Source organism: Coregonus lavaretus (assembly GCF_964263955.1).
Source record: "Coregonus lavaretus genome assembly, chromosome: 3".
In the NCBI taxonomy this organism is placed as follows: domain Eukaryota; kingdom Metazoa; phylum Chordata; class Actinopteri; order Salmoniformes; family Salmonidae; genus Coregonus; species Coregonus lavaretus.
Genome location: NC_139990.1, coordinates 78076611 through 78096449, shown reverse-complemented (window position 1 = coordinate 78096449; position 19839 = coordinate 78076611). Strand labels below are relative to the sequence as shown.

Below are 19839 nucleotides of genomic sequence, written 5' to 3'. Positions count from 1 at the left end.
AATGGCGCCGTTCGGCCCGTCAAAATAGAGCCAGTCAACCCATTTACCTGGGACTATTTATGGTACTGCCTCACGTGCCTTATTGCTTTTATAAAACTGTTACCAACATATTCAAATAAAAAAGTTATTTTGATAAGTCAATTTATACAATTTCATTCTTCCACAGGAAGATATAGTCCGGACAAAAATCTGGTTGTTAGTCATTTTGGTCATGTTACTAATAGACGCGACCAAGTCGTTAATTATTTTTGCATAATTGCTATGGAAAAGGACTGGTCATCCATTCTAAACAAAATGGTTGCTATGCAGGCTGGATAGCGTTCTTGTCACTTGCTAGCCAGCCATCTTCAGCTAACTCAAAACATTGACCCTGGAATGACAGGTCACTAGCTGCATTAGTTTGAGCATTTTTTTCTATTGGCATTTACTTGGATAAGTCCATGATTATGACGTTGATGTGTGATTTCGTCCAGCTCAGAAAAGGTTGTATCGTCTGGGCACCGTTCACTCTCTATGTACGGTACTAAAGAGATCGTCTGGGCACCGTTCACTCTCCATGTACGGTACTAAAGAGATCGTCTGGGCACCGTTCACTCTCCATGTACGGTACTAAAGAGATCGTCTGGGCACGTTCACTCTCTATGTACGGTACTAAAGAGATCGTCTGGGCACCGTTCACTCTCCATGTACGGTACTAAAGAGATCGTCTGGGCACCGTTCACTCTCCATGTACGGTACTAAAGAGATCGTCTGGGCACCGTTCACTCTCTATATACGGTACTAAAGAGATCGTCTGGGCACGTTCACTCTCTATGTACGGTACTAAAGAGATCGTCTGGGCACCGTTCACTTTCCATGTACGGTACTAAAGAGATCGTCTGGGCACCGTTCACTCTCTATGTACGGTACTAAAGAGATCGTCTGGGCACCGTTCACTCTCTATGTACGGTACTAAAGAGATCGTCTGGGCACCGTTCACTCTCTATGTACGGTACTAAAGAGATCGTCTGGGCACCGTTCACTCTCTATGTACGGTACTAAAGAGATCGTCTGGGCACCGTTCACTCTCTATGTACGGTACTAAAGAGATCGTCTGGGCACCGTTCACTCTCTATGTACGCTACTAAAGAGATCGAAATTCCAAAGTGAAACAATGTTTCTGAGGTCGAAGAGGCAGACAGCGAGAATCATTAACCCCCGCTGTACCAAACTAAATGCATGGCTGGAAGCAAGGGGAAATAACGTGTGAGTCGAGATGATTCGGACAGCAACATGAACATGATAATCTTATGAAGCGCAGTGATCATTTTCAGATGGAACTGTTAACAGGCATACAGTAGGCGTGTCTGACGGCCAATACAGCACGGCTTGGAACGCTGTTCGTTCAATCAGCATCCAAACCAGCAGTTTTACAATGGATCTTTTGTACCAACGTTTCGGTGTTTCTCACACACACACACACACACACACACACACACACACACACACACACACACACCACCTAGTAATCATGACCGTAGTAACAACACACAAATCCCTATTTTACATGTACAGCAAAAAAAAAAAAAAAAAAAGAACCGTTTGACAATAACCTCTCTACTTACCGCCTGGAACAAAGTCCTCACCCTGGAACAGGTCTGCTACCTCCTCAGACAGCTGGTTTCCATCCACCTCCTTCTCAAAGGAGGAGTAGTAAGCCAGATCAGTCACCCACTTCCCCTCCTCATTCTGGTAGACCACACCACTGTGAGAGGCTGGAACTCACACACACAGAGGGCAATGAGATACACTGACCTGTTCTAGAAACTAGGGTACCAGTGAGGATTTACTAGGCCGGACAACTTGGTACGGCTGTTGATAAAGTCGTCGATAATAATCGGACAATTGTTTTCGTGTCATTACATTAAAGATATAAAAGGGGTGGATCACAGCTACATTCAATAACATTCACGAGTTGATTTAAAACCTGTTTAACCCTTTCTCATGGTTGGTGTCTTGACAGATTGGTCCAAAATAGTATGACAAAACATTACTTTTCTGTCCATTAATTTATGGCAGTGTAAGTTGTTATATCATATATTAAGCGTTAATCAGTTAAATTAGATATTAAACATGAACCCTGTAAGGATCCTGGCTCTAGCGGTCAGAAATTTTTTGTGTAGAGATCTCAGAAATGCTGTCTAACTACGTAACATTTTGTGTCTCCTTATGTTATGGGGTGAAAACAGTTCTCATGGGCACACAAATCCCCCAAAATCAATGCGATTGCAAAATCGAATGCTTCTAACTGAAAATCACCTTACCAGTCATTATCGTGGTTCTTCAATGATTATGCATAATTTTACATTTTAGTCATTTAGCAGACGCTCTTATCCAGAGCGACTTACAGTTAGTGAGTGCATACATTTTCATACTGGACCCCCGTGGGAAACGAACCCACAACCCTGGCGTTGCAAGCACCATGCTCTACCAACTGAGCTACAGGGGACTACCATCCCATAATACTTATTGGATGCACATTTGGTGTCCAGCTGATTTAGTTACGCCATGATATTTTCACACATCTGACCCAGGAAGGAATTTTGTGAATGACAGTCAAGTGACTAACAGCTGTTGTGATAGTGCATGCAATGCAACAACAGCCCATGTGACAGAAAAAAGGTGTTCACAAGAAATGTCCAGAATATTTTGTTGTCTCATTGGTTACGCCGGTGAAGACAGTTGTGCCTGGATCCAAGTTGGATCTAATATCCCTAGCGAATTGATGTTGATCATCGGTTGTCTGCTTGAATTACAGCAGGGTCTCCTTAGATTTAACAGAGAAAGCGTCAAGGATTTGAGTTTTCATGTGTTTTTGTGCCTCAGATTGGACACTGTCTACTATCGCGCAACATCCAACACTATTATGAATAATGAAAAAATTACATAGCCTAGTGGGCTTCTTCATAATATGATCTGGTAATGAAATAAGACAAATACATTTTGTTTTCCATGCTACACCAGCAATGTTAAACAATACAAGGGGCTTGAAGCAGCCTTTTTTAACTTGAATATGGAGCTCAGAAATTCAAGTACTGGAATAGGCCTACTTCGAAAAACCGACATTTCCTCAATGTCCTTGTAATTATTGTAGCCAATTTGTTCTCCTGCTGCCTTATAACGGCCAGTGAATTAATTTTTGATCCGTTTTTGTGAGATGTGGCCACTTTCGTTTGTTTCCCGCCGCTTCAATTGAAGGGTGTTGAGCTACTCTGTGGCGGTAAAACCATGTGGTTACTACGGAGGACGACAGATCTAATGAGGTTACTACGGAGGACGACAGATCTAATGAGGTTACTACGGAGAACGACAGATCTAATGAGGTTATTATGGAGGACGACAGATCTAATGTTGGCTTCAACTTGGCTTTCCATACAAATCCTTCCATTAAAAACTTTACCTGGTTTTTGGTCACTTTCTCATTATAAAAACAGCGATGGTGAGATTCAAATGGTGAGATTAAAGCTACCACTATTCATGGTTTATTATGTGTGCCTGAGATTAAAGCCACCACTATTCATGGCTTTATTATGTGTGCCTGAGATTAAAGCTACCACTATTCATGGCTTTATTATGCCTGTGTCAGCCACACAGGGCACAGAGAAATCACCATCCCATCCAATATATTCAGTCCGGCAGGTCCACATTATTCTTTACAAATGTTGTAATTTGAATATCAATGCATTGGCAAGGCCAAAACTATATATAATTCTTAGTGGTAATGACCTACTTTTTTGACACATTTTGCATGTTTTTGGGGGGAGGGGGTCTACAGTGAGGGAAAAAAGTATTTGATCCCCTGCTGATTTTGTAAGTTTGCCCACTGACAAAGAAATGATCAGTCTATCATTTCAATGGTAGGTTTATTTGAACAGTAAGAGACAGAATAACAACAACAAAATCAAGAAAACGCATGTAAAAAATGTTATAAATTGATTTGCATTTTAATGAGGGAAATAAGTATTTGACCCCCTTTCAATCAGAAAGATTTCTGGCTCCCAGGTGTCTTTTATACAGGTAACGAGCTGAGATTAGGAGCACACTCTTAAAGGGAATGCTCCTAATCTCAGCTTGGTACCTGTATAAAAGACACCTGTCCACAGAAGCAATCAATCAGATTCCAAACTCTCCACCATGGCCAAGACCAAAGAGCTTTCCAAGGATGTCAGGGACAAGATTGTAGACCTACACAAGGCTGGAATGGGCTACAAGACCATCGCCAAGCAGCTTGGTGAGAAGGTGACAACAGTTGGTGCGATTATTTGCAAATGGAAGAAATACAAAAGAACTGTCAATTTCCCTCGGCCTGGGGCTCCATGCAAGATCTCACCTCGTGGAGTTGCAATGATCATGAGAACGGTGAGGAATCAGCCCAGAACTACACGGGAGGATCTTGTCAATTATCAAGGCAGCTGGGCCCATAGTCACCAAGAAAACAATTGGTAACACACTACGCCGTGAAGGACTGAAATCCTGCAGCGCCCTCAAGGTCCCCCTGCTCAAGAAAGCACATATACAGGGCCGTCTGATGTTTACCAATGAACATCTGAATGATTCAGAGGAGAACTGGCTGAAAGTGTTGTGGTCAGATGAGACCAAAATCGAGCTCTTTGGCATCAACTCAACTCGCCGTGTTTGGAGGAGGAGGAATGCTGCCTATGACCCCAAGAACACCATCCCCACCGTAAAACATGGAGGTGGAAACATTATGCTTTGGGGGTGTTTTTCTGCTAAGGGGACAGGACAACTTCACCGCATCAAAGGGACGATGGACGGGGCCATGTACCGTCAAATCTTGGGTGAGAACCTCCTTCCCTCAGCAAGGGCATTGAAAATGGGTTGTGGATGGGTATTCCAGCATGACAATGACCCAAAACACACAGCCAAGGCAACAAAGGAGTGGCTCAAGAAGAAGCACATTAAGGTCCTGGAGTGGCCTAGCCAGTCTCCAGACCTTAATCCCATAGAAAATCTGTGGAGGGAGCTGAAGGTTCGAGTTGCCAAACGTCAGCCTCGAAACCTTAATGACTTGGAGAAGATCTGCAAAGAGGAGTGGAACAAAATCCCTCCTGAGATGTGTGCAAACCTGGTGGCCAACTACAAGAAACGTCTGAGCTCTGTGATTGCCAACAAGGGTTTTGCCACCAAGTACTAAGTCATGTTTTGCAGAGGGGTTAAATACTTATTTCCCTCATTAAAATGCAAATCAATTTATAACATTTTTGACATGCGTTTTTCTGGATTTATTTGTTGTTATTCTGTCTCTCACTGTTCAAATAAACCTACCATTAAAATTATAGACTGATCATGTCTTTGTCAGTGGGCAAAAGTACAAAATCAGCAGGGGATCAAATACTTTTTCCCCTCACTGTATATTAGGCCCTGTATGTACAATGATATAAATTATACAATTATATAACAATTACAATGAAGTGCTTGAAAGTCCCTGAATTTGACTTGCTGATGTCTGTATGAACCCTGCTTCAAGGATGTATAGTCCTAGGGCTATGTTGTTATATAGGTGGAGTTATGGGCCAATGTACACATGTGGAACTGCATAAGAATATTTTTTATTTTTTGTTTCAAACCATTTTGAAATGTCGATCCCCAATGTCGCACATCGGCCTCATTATTTCTAGAAAGACCCTGATGCAACCCACACACCAATACCTGTAATATGGGCAATGAAATACACTGTGACCTACATAGGGAGTGCCATTTGGGACGTACCTGATTGGATCTCCAGGTTATCACGGCAGTGGTTCCAGTCGCTGTCAGAGTGAGACGAGTCCTCCTGGTGGAAGCTCTGGGAGAGGTACTTAGCCTCCAGAGAGGTGGAGAGAGGACCCTCCTCACCCTGACTCCTGTCTGACAGGCCAGGAGGACCAGGAGGTGCAGAGGAGTCCCCACATGGACCTCGTCTTAGCCCCAAGGCAGCAGGCCTCCCCTCCTCCTCCTCCTCCTCCTCCTCCTCATCACAATGCGGAGGCAGCACCTGGTATAGAAGGTCAGCACTCAATAACATCAAATTAGATGTTTACCAAGGGCAGCATGTCCTAATGTTTTGGTGTGTGTGTGTGTGTGCATACGCACCTGAGAGAGGTGGAAGCTGCTCTGTGTGGTCTGGAGGTGAGAGGTGTTGGTCATGTCCTGGGGTCTCCAGTGTCCAGCACCAGTCCTCAGGTATATAGAATCCAAGACACCCTGACCCTCCCCTGCCACTGCAGACTCTGTACTGTCCATGGCATCCTGCACAACCAAACCATACACATACATATATATATATATATATATATATATATATTATTGGAGGGGGAAAGATTATGCAGGTCTCCATGTTGCAGGTAACCGTATCACTTCACTTCAGGTAACAGTATCACTTCACTTCAGGTAACAGTATCACTTCACTTCAGGTAACAGTATCACTTCACTTCAGGTAACAGAATCACTTCACTTCAGGTAACAGAATCACTTCACTTCAGGTAACAGAATCACTTCACTTCAGGTAACAGAATCACTTCACTTCAGGTAACAGAATCACTTCACTTCAGGTAACCGAATCACTTCACTTCAGGTAACCGAATCACTTCACTTCAGGTAACAGAATCACTTCACTTCAGGTAACAGAATCACTTCACTTCAGGTAACAGAATCACTTCACTTCAGGTAACAGAATCACTTCACTTCAGGTAACCGTATCACTTCAGGTAACAGAATCACTTCACTTCAGGTAACAGAATCACTTCACTTCAGGTAACAGAATCACTTCACTTCAGGTAACAGAATCACTTCACTTCAGGTAACAGAATCACTTCACTTCAGGTAACAGAATCACTTCACTTCAGGTAACAGAATCACTTCACTTCAGGTAACAGAATCACTTCACTTCAGGTAACAGAATCACTTCACTTCAGGTAACAGTATCACTTCACTTCAGGTAACAGTATCACTTCACTTCAGGTAACAGAATCACTTCACTTCAGGTAACAGAATCACTTCACTTCAGGTAACAGTATCACTTCACTTCAGGAAACTGTATCACTTCACTTCAGGTAACAGTATCACTTCACTTCAGGTAACCGTATCACTTCACTTCAGGAAACTGTATGACTTCACTTCAGGTAACAGTATTACTGCAGTAAATAGCACAGAACACAGGGTAGTGGTCGGCCAGGAGTCTTTCCTGACAGTGTGACCTGACCTGGAGGAACTCCTGGGCTCAAGGTACAACTCCTGCCACATTCAAAGTCTCAGTCCAGACCAGTGTTGTAATGGGAAAAGGCCAATAGAATACTCACCAGCGCCTCCTGTCTGTCTAAGGACATACTCCAGTTGACAGGAGACATCCTCTGGGATCCAGAGCTGTTCTCTCCTGTCCCGACCGGCCCCACACGGTCCCCCATCAGGCTGCCCCGGCTCAGCCCCAGTAGAGAGTGAGGGTCCTGGGCATTCTCTCCCATCACGCTGCCCCCCAGGATCCCCAGCCCCCGCAGCACATCGTAGGTGGTCTGGGCCGAGGAGGTGGAGAGGGGAAGAGAAGACACTCCATCGTTCCCTCCCTCCTCACTCCCACTGCTTCCATCACCCCCTCCTCCTCCTCCTGGTGAATAACACACATCCACTCAGAGGTTAGTGGACCCACTCAAGAGAGGTTAGTGGATCCAAAATCCTAACTTGAGAACTGTGGGTGTAACAAACCTTTATGTAATTTATACATTGATGTGAATGGAACACTTAGGCAAACGTGAGTTAAATAATAGTTACACCCATGGCTGTCAAATTATGATTTGTCCCATAAAGCATTTTACATAGCATTACCAGTTATAGGTGAGTTAAACACAACATGCAACATTTTCAAAGATTTTACTGACTTACAGTTCAGATGAGGAAATCAGTCAGTTTAAATAAATTCATTAGTCCCTAATCTATGGATTTCACATGACTGGGAATACAGATATTAATCTGTTGGTCACGGATACCTTAAAAAAAAGGTAGAGCTGTGGATCAGAAAACCAGTCAGTATCTGGTATGACCACCATTTGCCTCATGCAGCGCGACACATCTCCTTCGCATAGAGTTGATCAGGCTGTTGATTGTGGCCTGTGGAATGTTGTCCCACTCCTCTTCAATGGCTGTGCGAAGTTGCAGGACATTGGCGGGAACTGGAACATGCTGTCATACATGTCGATCCAGAGCATCCCAAACATGCTCAATGGGTGACATGTCTAGTGAGTATGCAGGCCATGGAAGAACAGGGACATTTTCAGCTTCAAGGAACTGTGTAGAGATGCTTGCGACATGGTGACGTGCATTATCATGCTGAAACATGCGGCAGATGAATGGCACAACCATTTTTATTTTATTTTTATTTATTTAACCAGGAAGGGCTCATTGAGATTTGAAATCTGGCCAAGAAAGGCAGCAGTCCTGGCCAAGAATGTCAGCCTCACGACAATGGGCCTCAGGATCTCGTCACGGTTTCTCTGTGTATTCAAATTGCCATCGATAAAATGCAATTATGTTAGTTGTCCATAGCTTATGCCTGCCCATACCATAACCCCAATGCCACCATGGGGCACTCTGTTTACAATGTTGACATCAGCAAACTGCTCGCCCACACGACGCCATACACGGGGTCTGCGGTTGTGAGGCCGGTTGGATGTACTGCCAAATTCTCTAAAACGATGTTGGAGGTGGCTTATGGTAGAGAAATGAACAATACATTTTCTGTCAACAGCTCTGGTGGACATTCCTGCAGTCAGCATGCCAATTGCACGCACCCTCAAACCTTGAGACATCTGTGGCATTGTGTTGTGTGACAAAACTGCACATTTTAGAGTGGCCTTTTATTGTCCCCAGCACAAGGTGCACCTGTGTAATGATCATGCTGTTTAATCAGCTTATTGATATGCCACACCTGTCAGGTTATCTTGTCAATGCTCACAAATTATCTTGTCAATGCTCACGAACAGCGACGTAAACACATTTGGGCACAAAATTTGAGAGAAATAAGCTTTTTGTGCGTATGGAATATTAACTGGGATCTTTTATCTCAGCTCATGAAACATGGGACCAACACTTTACATGTTACGTTTCTATTTTTGTTCAGTATATGTTACCTGTTACAGTGTTGATGACTTGGCCCTCTGCAGAGTGTCTGTGTTCTATCCCAGTTAGAGGAGGAGGGTTACGACCAGAGTAAGCTTCTTCGTCAGAGCTGCCTCCCTCCAGCCCAGGTCTGAAGCTGGGGCGGTTGCTCTCTCCCACCTAACCCAGACAGACATAACCCATTACCTCTGGTCTGACAGGCTAACCCAGACAGACATAACACATTACCTCTGGTCTGACAGGCTAACCCAGACAGACATAACCCATTACCTCTGGTCTGACAGGCTAACCCAGACAGACATAACACATTACCTCTGGTCTGACAGGCTAACCCAGACAGACATAACCCATTACCTCTGGTCTGACAGGCTAACCCAGACAGACATAACACATTACCTCTGGTCTGACAGGCTAACCCAGGGTTGTGTGCAGTAGGATTATTTGGGAGAAAACATTTTGAAACCACATATCAATTAAGATTGGTTGAGACTGATTTCTACATTCTGTTTTGCAACGTTGTTCAACTTTGTGTGTTTTCTACTGAAAACCACAAAGGTCAGACAGAAGCAGTGAGAGAGAAAGAGACAGGGACAGAGAGACGGGGACAGAGCGACAGAGACAGCAACAGAGACAGGGACAGAGCGACAGAGCGACATAGACAGAGGGACAGAGCTGACAGAGACAGCAACAGAGAGAGGAACAGAGCTGACAGAGACAGCAACAGAGACAGGGACAGAGAGAAAGAGACAGAAACAGAGACATATCGTACCAGCTGTCGGGTGGTGCTGGGCAGCAGTAGTCTGTGTCTGGTAGAACTGCTGTGTCTCCTAGCTGCCTCCAGTTCATCCTCAGTATCCTCCTCATCACTACCAGGACACGAGTCCATCCCTGTAGCAGCCAGCCGCACGTCAGGCATCTGGAAATCCTCACAACATGACAAACAACCCAATCTTAGTGAAAACAACTCAGGCTGAAATAGAATACTAATATAGTGTGTTGTTTGTAAAGGAAGATGAATAAAGCCTACCAGTTGTGAACAAGCTCCATTGGCTGACCAGTGTATGACAGAGCTGCTCTTCAGCTTTATAAATAAGGTATCAATATACCAGTGTTTTCCACCAGTACAGAGGAGCAGCTAACCAGGCTCCCCTGAGGTGGTCGGAATTTGTGTAATCTGGTACATTCTACTAACTTGATTCCATCCGAAATACACACAAAATTATTCAATACTTTATCGAGTTCACCTCCCAGATTGGAAACATTTGTTGTGGTATTGTGTAGAAAAAGACATGACTTTACAATTTAAATTACTGAACATGTATGAATTCAGTGTATTGTTAGTTGTTTTGGATATATGATCAGGACTAAGAACATTAAACCTTTAATTGATCTTCTCTTGAAAGGTCTTATTTACAGTTTTAATGTATATATGAATCACCACAATGATGTTCGTGCTTCAAATTATGTATTTTATTAAACAGAAAAATGGGAGTAAATAGCACACATTGTCTTGAAAAATAAATTAAAGGTTTTGTTTTTCCAGGTTTCAGTTCTCTCCCATTTTTTTCAGGTTTTCGCTCTCAAAAATCACACTATTAACAGAAGAAGAAAAAAACATTGGATGTTCTAAAGTCCACAATAATGTGGAAACCACATCATTAGATCACTTTTGAGGTCTGGGAAAAATCTGTACAAATTAGATTTCTGGTGCAGTTTCCCTTTAATTCCAGTGTGCACCTAGCAAGAAGCTGTGTTTTTGTAGCACACACACTTCGTTCGAGTTTGCAAAACAAATACCCACTGGGCTGATGAAAATAAACATAATATCATTCTGCCAGGTAAGCATAGGCTACTTTGTAGTTAACATTTAACTGAGAAGGTTTATAGGGAAGCCTTTCCATCTACCAGGAGACTGTTTTCATTAGCATCATCGCTAACAGCTACACAAAGTGGTAGATGGGCGCGCCGCACACATAGGGGCATTCTCCTTACATCTTCAGAAAGTTGCAGGAATCACAAATTATCTTATGCTTTGGTTTGCTCTTTTCCATATTATCATAATCTCTGACAAGCTACACAAGAAAGGGCCGCCCATATTAATATATGGAGCCTTAGAAATAAGGTTCATGAAATCAATAACTTGCTAACATTCATATATTAGCCATTTCTGAGACTCACTTAGATAATTCATTTGATGATACAGCAATAGCAATACAAGGATATACCATCTATAGAAGCGACAGGAACGCTTATGGGGGAGGTGTTGCTGTATATTCAGAGCCATATCCCTGTAATGCTTAGAGAAGATCTAAGGTCAAGTGTTATGGTTGCAGGCTCACCTGGCACATCTAAAGCCTTTTCTTTTGGGGTGTTGCTATAGGCCAAGTGCTAACAGTCAGTATCTAATATAATGTGTGAAATGCTTGATAGTGTATGTGATGTAAACAGAGAGGTCTACTTTCTTGGGGACCTGAATATTGACTGGTTTTCATCAAGCTGTCCACTCAAGAGGAAGCTTCTAACTGTAACCAGTGCCTGTAATCTGGTTCAGGTTATTAATCAACCTACCAAGATCATCCACATGTATTGATCACATTTTTACTAATACTGTAGAACTTTGTTCTAAAGCTGTATCCATACCCATTGGATGCAGTGATCACAATATAGTGGTTATATCCAGGAAAGCCAAAGTCCCAAAAGCTTGACCTAAAACAGTGTATAAGAGATCATAAAATTGGGTTGGTCTGATGTGATTAATAAGGAGCATCCAGACGCTGCACTTGATGAATTTATGAAATTGCTTCCAATTATTGATAAGCATGCACCTGTTAGGAAACTGACTGTTAGAACTGTTAAGGCTCCATGGATTGATGAGGAATTGAAAAACGGTATGGTTGAAAGAGATGGGGCAAAAGGAGTGGCCAATAAGTCTGGCTGCACATCTGACTGGCTGACTTCCTGCAAATTGAGAAATTTGACTAAACTCAACAAAGAAGAAGAAACTGTATTAAGAAGCCAAGATCAATGATATAAAGAATGGGGGGAAAAACATTGGAGTACTTTAAATAACATTGAGCAGAAAGACTAATTCAACTCTTTCATCGAATCAGATGACTTATTCATCACAAAACCATTTGACGTTGCCAATTATTTTAATGATTTAATGATTATTGGCAAAGTGGGCAAACTTAAGCAGGAAATGCCAACAACGAACAGTGAGCCATCGTACTCATGCATTAAAAATCAAATAATGAAAGAAAAGCATTGCAAGTTGAAATTTTGTAAAGTTAGTGTGGGAGAGGTGGAAAAATTGTTATCGATCAATAATGACAAACCTCCTGGCATTGACAACTTAGACGAAAAGCTACTGAGGATGGTAGCTGACTCTATAGCCACTCCTATCTATCATATCCTTAATATGAGCCTAGAGGAAAGTATTTGTCCTCAGGCCTGGAGGGAAGCCTTTTCTGGTTCTAACAGCAGACCTATCAGCTTGCTGGTAATGAATGGTGTGGCTGTTGGACAAGTTGAGGATACTAAATTACTTGGTGTTACCTTAGATTGTAAACTGTCATGGTCAAAACATATAGATTCAATGGTTGTAAAGATGGGGAGAGGTCTGTCCATAATAAAGAGATGCTCTGCTTTTTTGACACCACACTCCACAAAGCAAGTCCTGCAGGCTCTAGTTTAATTATAAAAAAAAAAACATTTTTAGTCATTTAGCAGACGCTCTTATCCAGAGCGACTTACAGGAGCAATTAGGGTTAAGTGCCTTGCTCAAGGGCACAGACAGATTTTTCACCTAGTTGGCTCGGGGATTAGAACCAGCGACCTTTCGGTTACTGGCACAACGCTCTTAACTACTAAGCTACCTGCCGCCCCTTATCTTGATTATTGTCCAGTCATATGGTCAAGTGCTGCAACGAAATACCTAGTTAAGCTGCAGCTGGCACAGAACAGAGCGGCACGTCCTGCTCTTCATTGTAATCAGAGGGCTAATATTAATAATATGCTTGCCAGTCTCGCTTGTCTAAGAGTTGAGGAAAGACTGTTGTCACTTGTTGTTTTTATAAGAAATATTAATGTAGGAAATTCCCAATTGTTTGCTAAGTCAACTTACACACACACAGCACTGACACACACTTACCCAACCAGACATGCCACCAGGGGTCTTTTCACAGTCCCCAGGTCCAGAACAAATTTAAGGAAACGTACGGTATTATACAGAGCCATGAGTACATGGAACTCCCTTCCATCTTATATAGCGTAAGTAAACAGCAAACCTGGTTTCAAAAAACAAATAAAGCAACACCTCACGGCACAACGCCACTCCCCCATGTGACCTACTTGTTGTGTGCACGTACTGACATGTACAGTGGCTTGCGAAAGTATTCACCCCCCCTTGGCATTTTTCCAATTTTGTTGCCTTACAACCTGGAATTAAAATTGATTTTTGGGGGGGTTTGTATCATTTGATTTACACAACATGCCTACCACTTTGAAGATGCAGTCACTGGCATTAAACAAAGCATGTGTCCATGTCTGCTGATGATTCAACCATATACGCATCAACAACCACAGCTAATGAAGTCACTGAAACCCTTAAAGAGTTGCAGTCAGTTTTGGAATGGGTGGCCCGTAATAAACTGGTCCTGAACGTCTAAAACTAAGAGCATTGTATTTGGTACAAATCATTCCCGAAATTCTAGACCTCAACTGAATCTGGTAATGAATGGTGTGGCTGTTGGACAAGTTGAGGAGACTAAATTACTTGGTGTTACCTTAGATTGTAAACTGTTATGGTCAAAACATATAGATTCAATGTTTGTAAAGATGGGGAGAGGTCTGTCCGTAATAAAGAGATACTCTGCTTTTTTGACACTCCACAAGGCAAGGCCTGCAGGCACTAGTTTAATCTTATCTTGATTATTGTCCAGTCATCTGGTCAAGTTAAGCTGCAGCTGGCCCAGAACAGAGCGGCACGTCTTGCTCTTCATTGTAATCAGAGAGCTGATATAAATACTATGCATGCCAGTCCCTTGTCTAAGAGTTGAGGAAAGACTTGTCACTTGTTGTTTTTATTAGAAACATTCATGTGTTGGAAATTCCAAATTGTCTGCATAGTCAACTTACACACAGCACTGACACACACACTTACCCCACCAGACATGCCACCATCATGTCTTAAATTTTGACCTGTTTCCCAGTACCTGCCGATGAAAAACATCCCCACAGCATGATGCTGCCACCACGCTTCACTGTGGAGATGGTGTTCTCAGGGTGATGAGAGGTGTTGGGTTTGCGCCAGACATAGCGTTTTCCTTGATGGCCAAAAAGCTCAATTCTAGTCTCATCTGACCAGAGTACCTTCTTCCATATGTTTGGGGAGTCTCCCACATTCCTTTTGGCGAACACCAAACGTGTTTGCTTATTTTTTTCTTTAAGCAATGGCTTTTTTCTGGCCACCCTTCCGTAAAGCCCAGCTCTGTGGAGTGTACGGCTTAAAGTGGTCCTATGGACAGATACTCCAATCTCTGCTGTGGAGCTTTGCAGCTCCTTCAGGGTTATCTTTGGTCTCTTTGTTGCCTCTCTGATTAATGCCCTCCTTGCCTGGTCCGTGAGTTTTGGTGGGCGGCCCTCTCTTGGCAGGTTTGTTGTGGTGCCATATTCTTTCCAATTTTTAATAATGGATTTAATGGTGCTCTGTGGGATGCTCAAAGTTTCAGATATTTTTTTTATAACCAGACCCTGAGCTGTACTTCTCCACAACCTTGTCCTGACCTGTTTGGAGAGCTCCTTGGTCTTCATGGTGCCCCTTGCTTGGAGGTGCCCCTTGCTTAGTGGTGTTGCAGACTCTGGGGCCTTTCAGAACAGGTGTATATATACACTGAGATCATGTGACAGATCATGTGACACTTAGATTGCACACAGGTGGACTTTATTTAACTAATTGTGTGACTTCTGAAGGTAATTGGTTGTACCAGATCTTATTTAGGGGCTTCATAGCAAAGAGGGTGAATACATATGCACGCACCACTTTTCCGTGATTTATTTTATTTTTTTATAGTTTTTTTTTAACAAGTTTTTTTTTTCCATTTCACTTCACCAATTTGGACTATTTTGTGTATGTCCATTACATGAAATCCAAATAAAAATCGATTTAAATTACAGGTTGTAATGCAACAAAAAAGGAAAAACGCCAAGGGGGATGAATACTTTTGCAAGGCACTGTATGTGTAACTGATAGCTGCACACGCACACTACATGTTAATGTTTTTAAAATGTTAATTGTAAAGTATTGTCAGTAATGTATTTTCGTTATGTGTCAGACCCCAGTAAGACTAGCTGTCGCCATTTGCGTCAGCTAATGGGGATCCTAATAAATCAAATTTAAAAAATGATAAACCTGGGCTAATTAATACATTTTCAATACATTTAATTAATTCTGTACTTAGGTCAACAAGTTTTAATGCGTGGATTCCGTGAGTGCCCTAATGATCATATCTGGACCAGAATGAGACTCTCCATTACATATTGTTCCTGCAGTGATGATTCACCATCTTCATAGAATGTTTTCGTCATTGATCTGCAGAATCACCAAAACGACTAGGCATAGCAGTAGCCTACCAGAATTAGACGGCCAAATGAACGGCTCTGTCACCGATGGGATTGGCTACAACTGACTGACGAGACGAGAGTCACTCACTTTAGCGTCCCTGTCTGACAAGCCCCTAGGAAAGGAAACCCTTTGGTTTACTTGTCCAGATTCGATACCATGTAAATATAACCACATTGCATGATTTATGAATGGCAAAGGGACATAGGAGACTTTATTCAGTCAGCTGGACACCTTTTATACACTAGTCAACACTTGCTGTTCAGTTGTCAATCACAGCACAGTAAATAGCCTACTATGCTCCACGACTCCTCGCGGCTGGCTATGAGAAACAGGTGAAAATAAATTAATGTGCCAAAAAAACTATAAATCGGCTAAGTGGCGGATTTCAACTCATCGTTACCACTTAGACGTGGAAATTCTGTGTAAAGAAATTTGACTGCAAACAACAACAGTACACAAATTGGGAGGCGGGACAGACAGCAGACTGTGTTTCCCTGTCGTAGCTCGCTTTGTGACTGACAGGCACCTAGCCTATCAATAGATCGCTAGAATATACATATTGTTCATTCTAGCGGGAAAGGGCTCGACGGACTAGTGGATTTAAACTTCTATGAAAAGTAGCCTAGTTAATATGAAGGGGAAAAAGTTACCGGCTGAAATTAAGTCTGTAACCAGCTGATTAGCCAACGCTAATGGAAAACACTGAATACTGCATGTCTGTATAGAGAGTTGCATAATAAAAGTAATTGTGTCATGGAGAAGTTGTATCTACCTGATCATAGTCATCCAGGAACTGGTATCTGTTCTTCTGTGGTTCTGTGGAACTGGGCTGAGATGAATAGTCTTGGTTTGCTGGCTGGTCCTGAAAATGAATACAATATTATTATGAATGAAGAAACAGACAGATCTAAAAAATAAATAACGGATGCGTCAGAAGAGGAGAAGAGGAGACGGGAAGAAAGCAGAGGAAGAGGCTGTCTTACAGCAACAGGTATCTCCTGTCCCTCCACCCGTCCTCTCTGCATGGCAGGGCTAACCAGCTTGTTAAAGTACAGGTCCAGTTCTTCATCCTGCAGGTCGTTCACGTCCATGTCGTCATCTGGAGATCAAACACACACGGGCACAGATCAATAATCAATAGAACGAGTCAAACACAATACACAGCTATAACCACCACCAGAGACAGAGAGCAGGGGTGAGTTCAGACACAATACACAGCTATAACCACCACCAGAGACAGAGAGCAGGGGTGAGTTCAGACACAATACACAGCTATAACCACCACCAGAGACAGAGAGCAGGGGTGAGTTCAGAAAGGTGAATGTTCACAATGTAGCAGATAGAAATGAAATGCATAGAGCTGGCACAATTGCTTATTCCCTTTATGACAAATGTATAACGTCTGCTGTGCACTATACATTTCAATCTGAATCGTCAGTAATGTTGCATCTTCCTGAATAAGCCTCATGGGCTCCCGAGTGGCGCAGCGGTCTAAGGCACTGCATCTCAGAGCTTGAGGCGTCACTACAGACCCCCTGGTTCGATTCCAGGCTGTATCACAACCGGCCGTGATTGGGAGTCCAATAGGGCGGCGCTGCGTCGTCCGGGTTTGGCCGGTGTAGGCCATCATTGTAAATAAGAATTTGTTCTTAACTGACTTGCCTAGTTAAATAAAGGTTAAATAAAAATAAATGTTGTGCACTGAAAGGGGTGGGGCCTCACCTGTGACATCACTGTTCATGCTGTCCACAGACATGAGCTTCTCATTGGCCAGGAAGCTGGAGACACTCCCACTGAAGTGGTCGCTGTCGGCTCCCTCACTGGCCAGACTCTGGTCCTCTACGGAGCCTTGGAGGGATTGGACCTGGATCACAGAGACACAATTACAACTACATTCTAGTATCATGTACTGGATCCTAAAGGCCTGGACAGGGGGAAGGAGGGGAGGTTACCACCCATACTGGATCCTAAAGGCCTGGACAGGGGCAAGGAGGGGAGGTTACCACCCATACTGGATCCTAAAGGACAGGACAGGGGGAAGGAGGGGAGGTTACCACCCATACTGGATCCTAAAGGCCTGGACAGGGGCAAGGAGGGGAGGTTACCACCCATACTGGCTCCTAAATGCCTGGCCAGGGGGACGGAGGGGAGGTTACCACCCATACTGGATCCTAAAGGACAGGACAGGGGGAAGGAGGGGAGGTTACCACCCATACTGGCTCCTAAAGGCCTGGACAGGGGCAAGGAGGGGAGGTTACCACCCATACTGGATCCTAAAGGACAGGACAGGGGGAAGGAGGGGAGGTTACCACCCATACTGGCTCCTAAAGGCCTGGACAGGGGCAAGGAGGGGAGGTTACCACCCATACTGGATCCTAAAGGCCTGGACAGGGGGAAGGAGGGGAGGTGACCACTCATACTGGATCCTAAAGGCCTGGACAGGGGCAAGGAGGGGAGGTGACCACTCATACTGGATCCTAAAGGACAGGACAGGGGGAAGGAGGGGAGGTTACCACCCATACTGGCTCCTAAAGGCCTGGACAGGGGGAAGGAGGGGAGGTGACCACTCATACTGGATCCTAAAGGACAGGACAGGGGGACGGAGGGGAGGTTACCACCCATACTGGATCCTAAAGGACAGGACAGGGGGAAGGAGGGGAGGTTACCACCCATACTGGATCCTAAAGGCCTGGACAGGGGGAAGGAAGGGAGGTGACCACTCATACTGGATCCTAAAGGACAGGACAGGGGGACGGAGGGGAGGTTACCACCCATACTGGCTCCTAAAGGCCTGGACAGGGGGAAGGAGGGGAGGTGACCACTCATACTGGATCCTAAAGGACAGGACAGGGGGACGGAGGGGAGGTTACCACCCATACTGGATCCTAAAGGACAGGACAGGGGGAAGGAGGGGAGGTTACCACCCATACTGGATCCTAAAGGCCTGGACAGGGGGAAGGAGGGGAGGTGACCACTCATACTGGATCCTAAAGGCCTGGACAGGGGGAAGGAGGGGAGGTGACCACTCATACTGGATCCTAAAGGCCTGGACAGGGGGAAGGAGGGGAGGTTACCACCCATACTGGATCCTAAAGGACAGGACAGGGGGAAGGAGGGGAGGTTACCACCCATACTGGATCCTAAAGGCCTGGACAGGGGGACGGAGGGGAGGTTACCACCCATACTGGCTCCTAAAGGCCTGGAAAGGGGGAAGGAGGGGAGGTGACCACTCATACTGGATCCTAAAGGCCTGGACAGGGGGACGGAGGGGAGGTTATCACTCATACTGGCTCCTAAAGGCCTGGACAGGGGGAAGGAGGGAAGGTGACCACTCATACTGGATCCTAAAGGCCTGGACAGGGGGACGGAGGGGAGGTGACCACTCATACTGGCTCCTAAAGGCCTGGACAGGGGCAAGGAGGGGAGGTTACCACCCATACTGGATCCTAAATGCCTGGCCAGGGGGACGGAGGGGAGGTTACCACCCATACTGGATCCTAAATGCCTGGCCAGGGGGACGGAGGGGAGGTTACCACCCATACTGGATCCTAAAGGCCTGGACAGGGGGAAGGTTACCACCCATACTGGATCCTAAAGGCCTGGACAGGGGGACGGAGGGGAGGTTACCACCCATACTGGATCCTAAAGGACAGGACAGGGGGACGGAGGGGAGGTTACCACCCATACTGGCTCCTAAAGGCCTGGACAGGGGGAAGGAGGGGAGGTGACCACTCATACTGGATCCTAAAGGCCTGGACAGGGGGAAGGAGGGGAGGTGACCACTCATACTGGATCCTAAAGGCCTGGACAGGGGCAAGGAGGGGAGGTTACCACCCATACTGGATCCTAAAGGACAGGACAGGGGGAAGGAGGGGAGGTTACCACCCATACTGGATCCTAAAGGCCTGGACAGGGGGAAGGAGGGGAGGTGACCACTCATACTGGATCCCAAAGGCCTGGACAGGGGGAAGGAGGGGAGGTGACCACTCATACTGGATCCTAAAGGCCTGGACAGGGGGAAGGAGGGGAGGTTACCACCCATACTGGATCCTAAAGGACAGGACAGGGGG

At 44.6% G+C, this 19839-nt stretch overlaps 1 protein-coding gene across 1 annotated transcript in view; it reads right to left on the bottom strand.

Annotated features, from left to right (window-relative positions):
* Nucleotides 1–19839, bottom strand: part of cep192 (centrosomal protein 192) — a 58154-nt gene that overhangs the window by 34879 nt on the left and 3436 nt on the right. Inside the window, exons 6-14 of the mRNA XM_084157915.1 lie at nucleotides 17492–17633; nucleotides 16753–16868; nucleotides 16542–16631; nucleotides 9917–10063; nucleotides 9159–9306; nucleotides 7338–7639; nucleotides 6133–6288; nucleotides 5770–6034; nucleotides 1605–1754 (exon numbers count right to left, since the gene is read on the bottom strand). Coding sequence (XP_084014041.1) covers nucleotides 1605–1754; nucleotides 5770–6034; nucleotides 6133–6288; nucleotides 7338–7639; nucleotides 9159–9306; nucleotides 9917–10063; nucleotides 16542–16631; nucleotides 16753–16868; nucleotides 17492–17633 — 1516 coding nt within the window. The remainder of the gene's footprint in view (nucleotides 1–1604; nucleotides 1755–5769; nucleotides 6035–6132; nucleotides 6289–7337; nucleotides 7640–9158; nucleotides 9307–9916; nucleotides 10064–16541; nucleotides 16632–16752; nucleotides 16869–17491; nucleotides 17634–19839) is intronic.